The sequence below is a fragment of the Stegodyphus dumicola genome, chromosome X2, assembly GCF_044657685.1.
Source record: "Stegodyphus dumicola isolate Sdum_Otavi_A_Nest chromosome X2, ASM4465768v1".
NCBI classification, from domain to species: domain Eukaryota; kingdom Metazoa; phylum Arthropoda; class Arachnida; order Araneae; family Eresidae; genus Stegodyphus; species Stegodyphus dumicola.
In genome coordinates, this window is record NC_140781.1 from 149,022,980 (window position 1) to 149,039,706 (window position 16,727).

A 16,727-nucleotide genomic window follows, 5' to 3' on the forward strand; every position below is an offset into this window, starting at 1 on the left:
CTCTAGAAAATTTCATCTTTATAATAATATTACATTTTGTAGCAAGAAGGGGTGGCAGAACCTATGCTACGCCACTGTCACAAACAGAATACTTATTTAAGGATAGGACAACATGAAATACTGTTAGTAACTTAAATGCAATTTAAAGTATTTTTAACTGAAAAATTTTAAATATATTGAAACATTTTAATTTCAAATTTTGAAAAATAATTACCTTGATATATTTCACAGAGGCATTCTTCATGGTAGACCTACAAAAATAGGAGGAATAGAAATTAAAATGGGTTAGTATTGCATATTTATGTTTGAAAAAAAAATGAATAGCCTTCTTTCTTGTTACCAAGAATCTCAGTATTTCAAAATAAAGTTTACGTAAGTTATAGAAGAAAAAAATCAGAAACAAGAATTTATGATAAAAATGATTATCAATATGTAAATTTGCCTTTCATTTTTACACTTCCATCATCTTGTCCACATTTTTTATGGTTTGTTTGTGCACATAGATATGGAAATGTTTGTTAAATTTTTGTGTAAGTGATAAAAAGAATGCTTCACATAGTCATAGAAAACACAGTTTAACTGTTTAAGTGACATGGGCCTGTCATGAAGCATTATTTAAAGAGCATTTATTAGCTAAATTTGCGTAAATATTTATTTTAATCTCTATTTTTTTTTAAACTGACATTCATTAAGATGACATTTACATTAAAGAAAGTAAAGCAAAATGTCTTAAATTATAAGCTAATATATACCAAATGATCCAAAAATTTTTTGACCGGTTAAAGCCGGTTTTGCAGGTCAGAGGGTTGATAACAGTTCTTTCATTTATTGAAAAGGAAGCAGAATTTGACAAGAGTTAAAAATAGAAGAAAGAATTTTTAAAAATTACAAGTTTGCATATTGGTAACTATTTTTACCATGAAGTTTTATATATCAGAGTTTGTGTTTTGTAGATCATGTAAACTGAATTTTATTTTCAAAATACTGAGATTGCATGAGCCTGATTCCCTGTAAAAAGAACTAGCACCCAAAAGCAAGATGATCTTTATCTTTGTTGGGTATGAGAAAGAATCTGAGAATTATCGACTTTTTAATACAGTCACTAAAACCACCAGTGTTTAAAAAAATATTATTTTTAATAAGGGAAATGCTTAGTCAATAATCCTGCCACCATTAACATTCTTAATCAATGTGTACAACAAGGATTCTACTGTTGAAGCAGAAGATGACATGCTTAATAGTCCTCCTAGCTCAAATAATTAAGCTAACCATTATAACCTTCAAGACATAAGTAGAGGCAATGAAATCTCTTCAGGCAGACTATTGGAATGAAACCATAAATGAAGAGATAATTTCTCTCAATAAAACTGACATGAGATCTTTTACCTCTTCCAAAGACAGGTAACAAAGTTGGATCTCTGAGTGAGTGTTCGAAGTAAAATATCTTTTGAATGGACAAACTAACAAGTACAAAACAAGACTTTGTGCCAAAGGGTTCTCTCAAGTAGAGGGAGTGGACTTCAGTAAAACCTTTTTACCAACTTCGAGTTTTGACACTATAAGAGTCTCATGAGCTATAAGTCGTACAGACAAAAGTGAAAGCTGTACAAATCGACATAAAAACTGCATTTCTGTATGGCGAAATTGAAGAAATAATATTCATGGATTCAATATTCATTCATATTCTTCAGGCTTAAACTATGCAAAAAACGTAGTGTGTCAGCTCAAGAAATCCCCATATGGATTAAAGACAAACATCTAGGTACTGAAACAATTCATTAACTCTGAACTGGAGTTGGTTTCAAGCAAAGTGTTGCTTATTCGTGTGTCTAGTGATATCTTATGAAATAAGAAAGTACTTTAACCCCTTAACTGCCGCGGGCGTATATATACGCCTTGCTCAGCCGATGCGTTAACTGCCTCAGATGCGCAGCCGATGCATTAACTTTGCGAATAATTTTAGGTGTAGAAGCGCAAAGCAAATGATAGCAGTTTGGAAGGACGTATATATACGCCTGGGGCAGTTAACGCATCGGCTGAGCAAGGCATATATATACGCCCACGGCAGTTAAGGGGTTAATTCTATATGTGAATGATACTTCATTGTTTTGTGAAGAGCAGAAATTGTAGATGACCCGAGAAGACGTTTTAAAGCAACAATTTGTAAAAGATGTTGTTTTGTTGGAATACAAATTGATTATAAAGCAGGTGACTCAATTTTCATACATTCAGAAAGCTGTATAAAGCATATTCTAAAACAATTTTGCATAAAAGATGCAAGTCCTAACACTGTACCTGCAGATCCTGGTATAATCCTATCATTAGAATCCAATCCATTACCAGATGGAAAAACTTTTCCTCACAGAGAAGGTATTAGATCACTAATTTTCTTTGCATCACTACATGTTCAGATATAGCTTTTGCTTTAAATGTGGTTAGTAGATTTCAAGCAGTCTTGGCCAAGTTCATTGGAATGTTGTAGAATGCATTCTCAAATACCTGAAAGCTAGAACAAACTATGGCATCGAGTATTCTCCAGTGGTTAATGATACTTGCTATCTTTTGGATACTCAAATTCAGATTTTGTTAACGATGTGGACAGAACAAAGTGAATTTTTGGTTATGCATTTAAACTCAGCAATGGTACGATAACTTGGTATATTCAAAAGCAATTAACTCTTACTACCTGTAACACTGAAGTTAAATGTGCTGCAGATTCAACTGCAGTGAAAAAGGTATTGTGGTTGAGTCAACTTCTGCAAGATTTGGGTGAAACTAAAATGTATAAAGATGGCATTGCTATCTTTTTGTGATAAGAATCTTATTAAGTTGATCAAAAAGCTTGTTTCACAAAGACACAAAACTTAGAAATGTGTGCTAACATGTTATTCATGAAAAATGAGAAGACAAATCTGTCATTATAAAGTGTGTGAAATCTTAAAAGCAGTTATCAGATATTTTCACAAAAGTGTTTCCCAAAGCAAAATTTTAAAGGTTGAGAGAATAAAGTGAAATTTTAAAGGTTGCTTAACATAAAAGATAAGACTCTCATGTGAACCTTAAATAGATTTGCATTAGTTAACATAAAAGATAAGACTCTCATGTGAACCTTAAATAGATTTGCATTAGTTAACACTTTTTTTTTTAGTATTTTTATTTTTGGTTTTCATTCAATAAGTAGTTCAGTTTCCTAGATACAAATTACCCTAGGATTGAGTTAGAAGATTTAATGGTGAATTATTAGAATGGCTTGGTTTGTGGAGTCAGTTCTCTGAAAATACATATGATTTTAGTTTAATTGCAGAAGACAGGTATTTGATTCAATCTGCTGAGGAATGTACCAAAGTTAGAGAGTTTTCCATCAACTGATCTAAATTATTCAGCAGTGATTGCAACCTTAAAAGACTGCTTCGGGCAAGAGGATATGTTGGTGGAGGTTTATATTTAGAACTACTGAAATTAGTTACTTAAAATGTTGCAAGCCAGTTCATTATGCTTACAGTAAAGTTAAAACCGGCTATGAGAGCACTCGTATGTTAGGCAGGTATTACTTCTGAAAAATGTGCATTATTATATTTCCTGATATGCTGTGATTACCGATATGTAAATTTGGCTTTCACTTTTCTATCATCTTGTCCATATTTTTTTTAGTGGTTTATTTTCACACAGAAGTGTGGAAATGTTTGTTTAAGTTCTCAGTGGTAGTAATAAAAAGAATACTTCACATAGTAATAGAAAGCATGATTTAATAAGATTTCTTTCATTGACTGAAAAAAAAAAAAGCAGAATTTGTCAAGAGTTAGTAATAGACTAAAGGATTTTTAAAAATTACAACTATCAGTAACCATTTTTACTGCAAAGTTTCAGGTGTGTCTTTTATAGCTCGTGTAAACTGAAATTTATTTTTCAGGTAGTGAGATTCTTTTTTTTTTTTTCCATTATAATTTTTAAAAAGTTTAACATAAATGTCAATATTTGACTACAGTGATTCTGGTTAATTATCCCAGTGGTCTCACTCAAATGATATGAAAGCAGCTGTTGGGTCCAATTTTTTTAAACCATCATTACATTTTGATTATCACTTATGGAGCATTTATCAGAAATACATAAACAATAATAATACCCGGACAGAAAAATTTTCAAATTTATATTTATTTTTTGTCTTAAATTCTAAACTTTGATTTTGATTGACACCAGAAATTTTGTTTGGTTACATGTTTCAATTCAAACTATTGGAAACTAAACATTAAATTTTCAAACTAACATTTATTTCTAATATATGTAATATATTAAACTAATCACTAAATAATATAATTCTAACTAAAAATAAATAATGAAAATTTGAGAACAAATAGCAGTAATCTAATTTCTTGATTCATATTTCTTTTGATACTTATAAAAAAATCAAATACTTGTTAATAGTGAAATAATTATAAATTGTGTACCTTACTGGCACTTCATAGCAGTTTGATTCTGATAGAACATGTAACATTGGATAAAAAGTACTAGAAATTTTCATGGACCATAAAAGTCCCTAATTCTGTCAGATTCCAGTCTTAAATTAAAAACTAAACTTCAGTTGTGAATATATATGGTTGCAAAACTATGGAAGTTTTACCTAAATGCATGATTATTGTTTCTCTAAACTCTTTAACTTCAGATATTTTTATCTTTTGAAAAGTATTTAATTAAATCTATCTTCGGATCTTTTAATACGACTTACTGTTGATAGTTTACTCCATTTGTACATTTTCTGGTGCATTATTAACATTCATTTTGAATAGTGATGAAAATAATGTCAGATTGGGCTCCAGATTGCTAAAAATCTTTAAATCTTTCTTCAGATTATTGTAATAGTGTTATTTTTCTTCTTTGTTCTTGAGATATTTTATTTTAAATATAGGTCAGGATTTAAGATGTAAGAAGTGTACAAAATTTTTTTATTTTAGCTGTGCTTCCCATAACTGCAGTTTTCTTTTAAAAATTTTCCTACCAAACTACAAGTTTATTCTTTCCTCACAGATTTTTTATTGAAAATATTTAAATTACCACTTAAGTCAATGAGAAGTGTTAGTAATTCAGAGTCGGAAACTCTGGCATTCAAAGCCCCAACCATATCATTTTCCTTCATTAGCAGCTGTATATATGAAGCTCGGTCCATATCTCTATGTTTCTGAAAGTACAAGCAGTGTATTTACAAGAAATACATAATTGAAATGTATTTGTGACATATTAGTGTATTAGTATAAGCAAACTAATTTGGACCCTTGTTTTGAAGTACCTGGAGGTTTGATATAAGGAAAGGGATTTCAGCAAAGTGCAGTTTAGAGGTACTGCAGTACACACACACACACACAAAAAAAAAAAAAAAAAATATATATATATATATTGATTAGCTCAAATAAAATATTTTTTGAAGTTTTTCTATGGTTTCAGCACTTGCTTAGTTATTCTGATTTAACTCCGTCGTCAAAAATTATTATCATGAGCAACTCATGATTCACGGTTATCACAAACTCCATCAGGTTCATGGGCAAACGTTTGTAATTTATTCCAAATAAACTTGCAGTGTGTTTTGCAGCTATGCTGTTGGCTTTCACATTGTTTTATTATGAGAATATGCAAGTATTATGCTATGCTTCTTTCAAATCATCCACCCTGTTGAGGCTTTTTTATCTCTGCCAAGCATATTAGCATAATGCTAGTAAGGTCAAGCATAAGATTAGTAATTCAGCCTGCTATGCTCTTTGGTCGGAAATACAGGAATTAGAGCTTGTAAATTCGTTTTTAAACAGGCTATTTTTCGCCAGATTGCAACATGCCTTATATGTAGCACCATGTTTGAAGTTCTGTCACATTGCTTCTAACCTGAATTATTATTATTTTTTTTTAATTTTATTTCTTTTCAATCATTTTCTCTACACTGTTAAAAACACAGATATGTTAGAAAAATATTACAGTATCTTTTATGTGTTGTTACACTAATTAAAAGTACACAGTAAAAATATTGATAATTTTTGCATGGAAACTGAAAAATAAGTTTACTTAACTGGATAACAGTCAGTACTACATTTTTTAGTTTTGGATGCCTGAGTTTTTGAATCTGCTCATAGAAAGCTGTATTTAAACAATATTTATTTAGATTTGTGTATTTCTTTGTACTGTGCTTTCAAATTCTGCTATTCATTTCAGTGTTATTTCAATTGTTAAAGAAATTATGAAGAAACATTTAAAAGGGCTTTAAAAACTGGAAGAATATGGCCAAAGCCATATTCTCAATATTAATATGGCAATTATCTCAATATTAATATCAATATTAATCAATATTAATATGGCAAATTCAATATTAATATGGCAATCTCAATATTAATATGGCAATCTCAATATTAATATGGCAAATTCAATATTAATATGGCAAAAGCCATATTAATATTGATAAACCTAGGCCTTGTTCAGAAATAAACATAGTGCCAAATGGGTAGGTGACGCAATGGTGCTAAATGAATATTCACAGTTTCAAGAGGAATTATATACGTCTGCTTTACTTGATTTCTGGAGAGAAAAAAAGGCATGGATTGTGCTTTTTTCAGAGGTGGATTTATGGGATTGCTTAAGTCTTAATGGCAAGGAGTCACACATAACTTTGTTATCAGTTGTCCATTAGTGTATTTGAACACACTTTTGTCTGTACTGTATTTGTCTTCAGGAAAGAAAAATCTGTTCTTTACTCTGACAAAAAGCATATTTTAAAGCCACAAATAAATGCTATGAAGTTTATTAGAACAGAATGAAATGAATCCTGAATAGAATGGAATTCTGCTATTAAGGCGAAAACAAGGGAATTTCTCACTTCAGCTGTTTGATGGGTTAGTTGTTGAAAGCAGAAAGATTTACTAAGACAAACCCTTGGTAAAGCTTCCATTAATTATGAATAATTAGTTCTTTGTGATTATAAGACTCTCGTTAACTAGACCTTTGACTGCATGTCAAATAATACTAATGATATAATACCATATCACCAGCAATACTTCTGCAAGCAGTCTCTGACAGTGAAGTACGAGATTTGGATTTTAATAGATGCATTTTCATCTGAAGATAGATATTTATAAACATCACAAAGATTTGAGTCAAAGCTTTGTGAGAGGATATTTAAGACTAGCCATTTGTTATGGGAAAAGGAAATCTAATTTTGTTTTAAAAGAACTCTGCAAAATGTGTTAATTAACTATATGGTGTTATTTTGGAAATGTACCCAAGATGTAATGGTGTTTTCTAAAATCCTCTATATGAAACAGAAAAAGTAAGACCTTTTTAAAGAATCATTTTTCGTTTAAATTGGCAATTCTCCTTAAAATGTTCTTGTGTCGTCTATCTCATCTGTGCCAGCTGAAGATACAAATGAGTAGAAAGGTGTATTACCAGTGTCTAAGGCTCCTATAGTTAGATTTGATTTATAAAATTGTTATTAGCAGTGAATGACAGTTCAGATTTGCGTGTTCCACAACTGCATAGTGGGAGTGTCTAAAAGTGAGTATATGGATTGAAACTGTAATTTAGGTTTCAAGAAATAGCAACAATTTTTAAGCTTTGTTTTCAGTCTTTGAAGCTCCTTTACAGTAGCGCAATATACATGTTCTTGATATAATAACTATATATTAGGCTCTCTAAGCATTCTTTTACATTTTGGATGAACGAGGCAGAAGAAAAGCATTCCTTTTAAACCCCCCCCCCAATTTTTACTCTAATCATCTCCAGCATCATGCATCTAGATAAGTTTTATACTTAAAAATGTGATTGCTGTCCTTCAAAGTATGGGCCACAGACAAAAACCTATACTCTAAAGCAGGGTTTCTTAAACTGCGGGTTGCCAAAAATTTAGCAGTTTTGATATTTCTTTTAACTTATTATAATAATTTTACAATTACTAAATATTTTTACACAATGTACCTGAAAATATATAAAGATAATACAAACAAAGAAAAAAACGAAAACATTTCGATGCATTCTTTTCAAAATATAAACTTTTGTTTTCCTTGTTTGCACGTGACGCTGTTATTTCGTCTGTTACTTATTTAAAATTTTCATATTGTTCTATGTCTCGAAATTAGAAAATTAGAAATATTAAAAAGATTAGAATATTAGAAATATTAGATATTTATTAGAAATATTAGAAAATATGAAAATTAGAAATTAAAGTTGAAATTAGAAATTAATTACCTAAAACTGCAATAGTATATTGCAGTACAAGTGAAAAAATTGACAGTTTCACTCACGCATGTGTCTGATTTGTGCAATACTTATGGGGTCCCACAAAATTTTTTAAAATATTATGGGGTCTTGAGGGTCGTGAAAAAATCTCTGTGATAAAAATGGGTCATGACTGAAAAAAAGTTTAAGAAACCCTGCTCTAAAGTTTGCTATTACAGAAAACTTTTTCCCCAAGATGTAGCAACAAGAGAAAGTAATGAAATTTTTCTGTTTCTTATTACAACTTATACAATATTGAATAAGTTTTCAAAGGAGGGTAGTTTGCTGTGCACGTGGAAAAACTGCTCAAAATGTTTATGAACAGTTCAAAATGTTTGAAAATTAGCGTGATGGAGGGGGAGAAGAAAGGAATTTCCAAAATGTTCCAAAGAAATATAAAAGCTGTAATGCTGGTTGTTAATATGTTCTCAAAATTATTAGCAGCTCTGTTATAATTCAGAGGTGAATATTTCAGGTAACCTGGAGTGTTCTTCCAATCGCCCTTACTTATACATTCTACTATACCTGATAACCTTGTTGAAAATTTTGAATATTAAAAATAAAATGACTGTTAGCTACTAGAGACAGGTTTTTTTTTTTTTTTTTTTGATTTGTTAATCAATATATGCTCTAATTTCATCATTTATATAATTTTTGTCTATGGGTTTGTGCAATGATAGAATGCAAGATAGTTTGACTTTATGCTAAGATTCTCTTTCTTTACTTTTTTATTTTCAGAATATATGAACAATTAGTTAGCTACACATATTAACAATATTTAAAGCAAAAATTTCAGCAAGGGAATTCCTTCCCTAAATCACCAGCTTGCATGATGACCAAGTCAAAGGAATGTAATTTGGTTGGTTAATGAGAATATCTCTAACATGTATTTGATAATAGTTTTCAATTTCATACCAGATATTTTTAAAGCTACGGGAATTATTTCCAAAATGCTTGATATGAGAACCAGTTATTTCAAATTGTATGGACAGTTTTTTTTTATCATATAGTAGTGCAAATACATAATTTTAGCCCTTTTACTGTCATTCAGCATTGCTGGATGCACTTTTAATGAAACTAATTTTTCTTGCTTTATACAAAAATAAAATGTTTTTAAACCTGTTGCTGTTGTTGTTGTGACTTGTATCACTTGTCTTATAGCAACATTAGAACAAGCCCATGAAATTCTTGGCGGCAAGGATAAGATTGTGCCTGTCATTGGCAAGAGCCTTAAGCACCATACAGTCGACAGTACAACTTTGCTCAGTTTTGCCCACAATTTAGATGGAGAGCATCGCAGGGGGACGTGTCTGAAAGTCTCCCACCCTTTTTCCCCTACCCTAATCTCTCGAGAGGACTTTTCAGCTCACCATATATTTAGAGTGCCTCCATGCCGCAAAGACACTTTACATTTACAAACATCCATTTCTTCTCCAGGAATCGAACCCAGGCCTTACCGAAGGACTCTAACCTCTATAGCATCTGGGTGGCATGTTTAAACCTTATGCACTTTTATCTAAGTAATAAAGTATGCAACTTTTGGAGACCTGAGGCTTAAATTTTGCACTATAATTAGATCTCAAACTTATATTTTTTCTCTCCTTTCCACATGCCTTCATGGTGTAACTGTATGCACACACGACGTGTATTACAGAGGTCTGGCATCTGAATATCAACAAGGGCATTGCCATCACCTTAAACAGAAGACCCCAACCACCAGATTGTGACATCACAAACTGACGGCTGACAATTGCCGTTGGTTACCTACCATCTGTGTTAAAATTATATGTGTTTTTAAAGCTTTACTAAAAGGATGGTTTCTTCTAATAATGTAGATACATATTATTTTTCTTTTATTTTATATGTATACAGCGAGGAAGATATATATTTTCAATTCATTCGTGAATATAATATTGGAAACATATTCATATGCACAAAATACATTATAGTATATTATTCATTTTTTTATGCTCTTATATTGTATGTTTACAATTAAAATAATGCTTTAAAGTAATGGTTGGCTTTTAATAAGTAACATTAATGAAAAGTTAGAATTTCCCTCCATACTAATAATATTCAAGTCACTTAATTAATTAGGTCAGGAAAAGTGCTATGATATAATAGGATACCGGACGTCCCTTCCATTAACACTCCATCCTTCCCTCCACCCGTAATGAAATTCACAATTTTCCCCCCTTCTGCTGTCATTTTACCAAGTATTTTAGTAACATTCTGTGCTTATTTTTATTACATTCAAATTGTTGGTTTTTCATATAAATTAACATTAAATAAAAATAGTTGCTCATTTTCCCTTCTCTCTTCAGTGGCTCTTTATGAAATAATTTTGTTGAAGACAAATATTTGGGGCAAGCACTGAAAATTCAGGGAACAGCATTTCCTTTCAATCATAACTGTTTTAATGGAACTTCTATTTTCCCCCCTTTTTTTTTCATCGTATTTCTCAGAAACATGCTGAAAATCTTTCTCATGGAAATATAATTCACAGACGTAAATCCGGCAAATGTAAAAATTTACCCAATTAAATTAATTTTAGAAAGTAATAAAAGTAAGATTTCTTGTAATGCAATTTAATTTTTAACAAAACAGCTAATATCTAGCATAAGTGTCTTTGTTTCCCACTCGGGGGGGATTCTTAGTAACATAAGGTTTAATAATATTTCAATTTTCATGCATTGGGAATTGAATTTATTTCTTATTTTATGTAGAACTATGTACTTTATATGGTAATTTAAAAAAAAAAAAAAAACATAAGCATGTTTATTGCCTTCACAGTCTCTTTACAAAAACTTATAGTACAAAAATATATTAAATATTAAATTAAATACTTTCATGTTCTGCTGTATATGTATGAAGTTAAAAGTTCCAAGTTATAAAATTAATCAAAAAGTAAAAAATTGGAGATTTTAAAAATTAAGCAAATATTTAGCATACAATTCAAGACATAATTATTAACCAAACAATTCGATACATAATTATACTAAATGATATGTGATTACTTTACACAATATTGTACACAATGGTATATTGAAATGAAATTCCTTAATATTAACGTATCCATTTTTTTAATAAATACAGAATACCTTGATAAATTTAAATTTCAAGTTAGGCTTAACTTACCCCAGAATACATCGAAATGGTAAAATTTTCTCATGGTATACATCTTGTTGTTTAGGAAATGTATATACTGACACTTTAGGGACATTTTTATAATATTCTTGGCATAACGGCACACAACACTTTAAAGGCATAATGAAAAACTAAAAAAATATCAAGATTAAATTAAGCAGACATTCAACCTGCTAAAGCAATGCTTTGGTTCATTAACGGGGCCTCTCACAATTTCGCTAACTTGCTCATGAAATCTGAATGGCTTTGTGCCGAAGGGGTTATCTTTCACACCCGATCAAGATAGCCAACAGTTTGTGATGTCACTAAACTACGAACCTTCAATAGGGAGGCTTGTGTTTAAGAAGGTGTTGGCATTGCACATTTTTCACGTCTCCTGGCTTAAAAAAAGATCTAATAGCTCTACAAAACTGAAGCTATAGGGAAACTTAATTTCTCGTTAATTTAAATGGTTATCTTTAATCGCCGCTTTATTATGAGTATTGAGATTTCCTTGCAAAAATGTGTTAAAATTGAGGCTATATGAAATAAGTTGTCTTGTAAGTTAAAAATATCCATATGTATATATGTATATTTTTTTTTCCAATTCAAAATATGGCTTCTATTTATCTGCATCCTTTCCACTTTTGTAGTTTTCAAGACTTTAAATGTTATTTTGCAGAGTTTGTTTATTCTGATTGCAAATGATTGGGCATAATAGTCCTACAATCCAGCATTTTATTCGATAGCAGCCAATAGGGGATCATATCCTAGGAGTAATAGTGGACACAATTCAGTAATTTAATTATCAGCCTAGCCTAATTTTTCTGTTTTTAAAGCTAATTTAACAAAGTCTGGGTGCAGGATAAAATAGAATAAAAGAAATTTCAATATGCTCTTTGTGTATGAGCCCGTTGTACTCTGTCCCTTGATAGTATTTTTGCATTTACCATAGGGCTGAAATAAAACTGAAAACTTTATATAAATGGAATGTTAGAAAAATAAATCAATTAAATAAAATAAATGTTTGTGCTATTTTCTATTATCATGGCACTTATAACATTCATGCTTTTATATGCTTACATTGCACACATTTACACATGATTATACAGTTATTGAGTTATAAAAATTATAAGAGAAAATATTTATTACTTGTGGTTCTAGCTCTCCAAAGTCTTTCATCAGATATGAAGTTAATGAAAGCACACTTTGTTCACTCATCCTAAAATATATGAAATACAAATTTGAAACATGAACTTTAATCTGTCATTTTTATTAGACATTTCTTTTGATACACATGTTATGAGGGTCACTGTGAAATTTTTGAGATACAAATAGGTTTTTAAAGTTAAACTTAACAAAATGTTCAGAGTAGTCTCATCCAGCATCAATGCACTTCTGGAGGTGAACTTTCCAAATATTAAATGCCTCAATCCATTCATTTCTTGGAATGGATGAAAAAAAGTGCATTTAAAGCCTCATCAGTCTCATTTATGGAAGGAAAACGATGTCCACGTAATTTATTTTTGTAATTAGAAAACGGTCGAAAGTCACACATAGCTAGATGATTAGGTGAATAGAGTGGATGTTCTATCACTTTCACCTGTTTTCGTTCAAGAAACTCAACTTGTTCTTAGGAACTTATGAATATTTGTAATTTCTTCATATTTAAGAAGTTATTAATATTTATTTCTGCATTTTCTTCTGTCTACTACTAAACCTTTATTCCTGTACGTTACCAGTGTTTTAGTTTGATATATTTTTAGCTTAAATTTAACATAATTTTTAATTTAAAAATAATACATTTAATTTAATATTTAATTTAATTTTATTTTATTTGTAATATATTGTGAATGGATAATTTTATATAAAATATTTATTCTATATAAAATGCTGACATAAGGTTATTTTAATATAGAGAGTAAAAATAAATCTATAACGAACGATTGGTTTAGTTCATCAACATAAAATGTAATGTGTGAAATGAAAGTTTTATTTTTTTTTAAATAGTATATTCATGTATATTTGATCTTTTAAAAGTTTTAACGTTACTTGCGTGATAGATATTCCATTTGCATGATCTTTACTGCATTTATATGAAGACCATATTTTCAAACATATTATTTAGCTATTATTATGCATAATTGTAGAAATTAATGGTCAGAATTAAAAAGAGAAGTATAAACGGTAATAATGTTGGAGTTATATATATCATAATCTAAAATACTAAGGTGAAAAAAAGTATGTAGATTAACTTAACCACATCAATAACTAAATTAGTTCTATGTGCATTGTTTAACTTTCTTAACGCAAACCGCGTTACTGTATTTAGCCTCAGGCGATTTTCGCCTACCACGGGTTTCTCCGCTATATCGGGCTCAAGAGGGAATTTTTGGAAAGCGTCTTTTAACGTCATTTCCCTCTTGGCGTCAAAAAAAAAATCCTTGCGAGGATTTGGCGATTTTCGCCGATTCAAGATGGCGGAAAAAATTGCGCCAAGTGCCGGTTATCTGAGTCTTTCCTAAGTATCTTATTACATTACATATAAAATTTTAATGAGCTTCATTGCTCCTGTACTGTAATGTGAGTATAATTATAATAATTTTGTTAAAAGCTACTCATTTAAATTTTTTAATTAAGTTAATAATGTTTATCTGTTCTTAAATTAGTATTTATTCTAAAATTTTAATGACTTTCATTGCTTCTGAAAAGCTATGCAAGTTTAAAAACAGTGATTTTTCTTTTTATTTATTTTGTCATAGAGAGAAAATTAAAAAATATGAAGTCAGTGCTATTAGTTGGAAAGCAACAAAAACAAAAATTATTTCATTTAAAAAAGCCCACCAGCGGCCGAGCGGTAAAGTCGCTGAACACTGGTAGTTCGGTCCGAGGTTCGAATCCCGCGAACGGGCTGGCTGCATGGGTGTTTTCGTGGTTTTCCCCATGTGTAACGTGTATACGAGCCAGTTTCCCTTAGAAAGCCCTCCACGAAAGGCATCCCTCCTCTTAGGCAGATAGCCCTTGTGTGCTTTGCCATAATTAAATACACACACACAATACACACATTTAAAAAAGTTAATAATTAAAATTAGCAAAATAACTTTTATTTGGGTCATAAAAATACTTTGGAAAACTTACTTTCTCTTAATATTTGTCACAATTTATGCAATATTACAAGCTGTAAATTTGCAGGATCATCATAAAAGATTCTTAATCATCAAAGAACATATCTTAATTAAATTCAGTCTAATCAATTAGAAGCAGTTTTCAAAGATTTTCCGATAATAACATAACTTTTTATTTCTGAAATATAGTTTCTGAATTATTCTGAAAGTTCATTACTTCAAGCAAATTTATACTCATATGCATGGAGAAATTATCGCTATTGGAAGTTCCGCCATTTCGTTTTATACGGCGTAGTGCGTAGATCATATTAGGTCCATGCACTAGGCCGTAGGCTCGTGATGTTACATACCAGTGCAATGGCTTTATGTATTTAGAAGGTAATGACTGCGTTAAGGTTAATTCCCTGTGGGTGTTGGAGTATGCACTTTCTGTCTGATACGCAGGTAATGAATGGAATATGACTTCCTAGTTTCACTGATCTGTACAAGTAGTTAGAGACTGTATTATATTATTTGAACTTTATACTGATCTGGAAGGTTTTAATCAAATTCTTTATGCTTTATTTATGCTACATTACATGCATAAATCAATAAAGCAAGCTTACTCATTGCATGGAATGTAAATAAACCAACAAGGTGCATTTAAGAGGGAAGAAAGTCCAAAAATTATTTGTGGACACAAGAAAGTTCAGTTCACCACATGCGTAATGTTAAAAGACAGCAGGATATGTATCTCACTGTTGCTGAAAAAAAAAAAAAAAAAAAAAAAAATTGACATGCTTTCAGGAAATGCTAAATAATTTCAATAAAAATAAATTCACTTTCTAAATTAATATGTTCTGTGTTATTTGATCAAAAATTATATTTACAGGCGTTTATAAGGAAAAACTGCTGTTAAATATATCATTTAATAAAGTTTTTAATTATCATTAGAATCAAAATAATAAAAGCTCATGACTGCGTATATTTAAATTCTGATTTATCATAAAGTAATAAATGTGAATATTTTGTGAGCCATCGGTTAATTGAACCTTGCCTTTATTTAAAATAATAAATCTTAGTAGAAAAGCGAAATGTTCTTAAAATAATCTATAATGATAGCGAAATTGTTTTATCTTATTTTTTGCAGTGATGAAAAACCTATTAGCAATGCTAATCAACTGATTTTTAATATATATGATTGTTTCAAAATTTGTGTAGACACATGAATAAATACTCAGTGTATTATTTAGTAATGACAGATCTAAAACAGAAAATAATATAGTAATTCTTGTTTTTATATTCCTAAATTGTAGCATAAACCTGGAATAAAACTTTTAATAGACAGTGTATGCAGTGAAAGAATGCATTTGTTTAAAAACTGTTCATTCACTGACACTTGCATGCATAAATCCAACTAAGCAGCAGTATCAGCAACATAAACACTCAGGGTGAGCATCCTAACATCCTGGGACTGCCGTAGTAAAGTCACTGCGAAGATATTTTTTGTTTGAACTTTACAGAATTTAAGAATTCCACTAAAATATATTTTTAGGCACTTTATTGCTACACAGAAATTAATTTTACCCTTAATTTAGGTAGCGAACTGGTTCTTAACGCTTTCAAGCCCAACCCTAACAAAATCACTTTTAATTTTAAGTACTTAGCAAAATTAGTACAATATGGTATAAAAAGTGATTTACTTACATTAGGCACTTAATTTCAGTTATCTGTAAAACTTCTAGTAAGAGCGTAGTGTCAAAATACATAAAATTAAATTCTTAAATATTCTCAACTTTTTATGATGTTGCCATCTGGATCTGACACTTGTGAAATTAGGTTGTTGCCATTCTAAAATTTTATGCCAGCAACTGAAGTAATTCATGTGTTTTTAATCTGTTACATGTATGTATTTAATTATCACTGAATTATCACGTATTGTACATTCATTCCAGTCCTGCAAATCACAAACGAAATGAATAAGACGATGTATGGAAGCTACATTAAGTTTATGACCCATTTGCTACTGTGTATTGTAGTAGTGATGTACAGCTGTGCCAATGACCAGGAATCAGTTCCAAGAATAGGGATTATATATCATAGAGTACCTACGGTAAGGATCCGTTTACATCCACATGAGAAATCTCAAAATGTGAGCAGAAAGGGAAAAATACATAATAGTTAAAAATGGTAAACATAGAGGGAGCCACATGTGTCGAGGAAGTTTAGGTAAAAGAAAATGAATGAAGA

The 16,727-nt window shown here is 30.4% G+C and overlaps 1 protein-coding gene across 3 annotated transcripts in view; it reads right to left on the reverse strand.

Moving 5' to 3' along the window:
• Positions 1 to 16,485, reverse strand: part of LOC118194133 (uncharacterized) — a 32,339-nt gene extending 15,854 nt beyond the window's left edge. For 2 of the 3 annotated variants that reach the window (XM_085809323.1, XM_085809321.1), the window contains exons 1-3: positions 16,185 to 16,485; positions 12,526 to 12,595; positions 215 to 251 (exon numbers count right to left, since the gene is read on the reverse strand). In XM_085809323.1, coding sequence (XP_085665449.1) covers positions 215 to 251; positions 12,526 to 12,595; positions 16,185 to 16,246 — 169 coding nt within the window. In that variant the 5' untranslated portion in view covers positions 16,247 to 16,485. Of the gene's footprint in view, positions 1 to 214; positions 252 to 12,525; positions 12,596 to 13,633; positions 13,739 to 16,184 lie in introns of those variants that run through there. The other variant, XM_085809322.1, reaches the window with a different exon arrangement.
• Between the last annotated feature and the right edge of the window lie 242 nt (positions 16,486 to 16,727).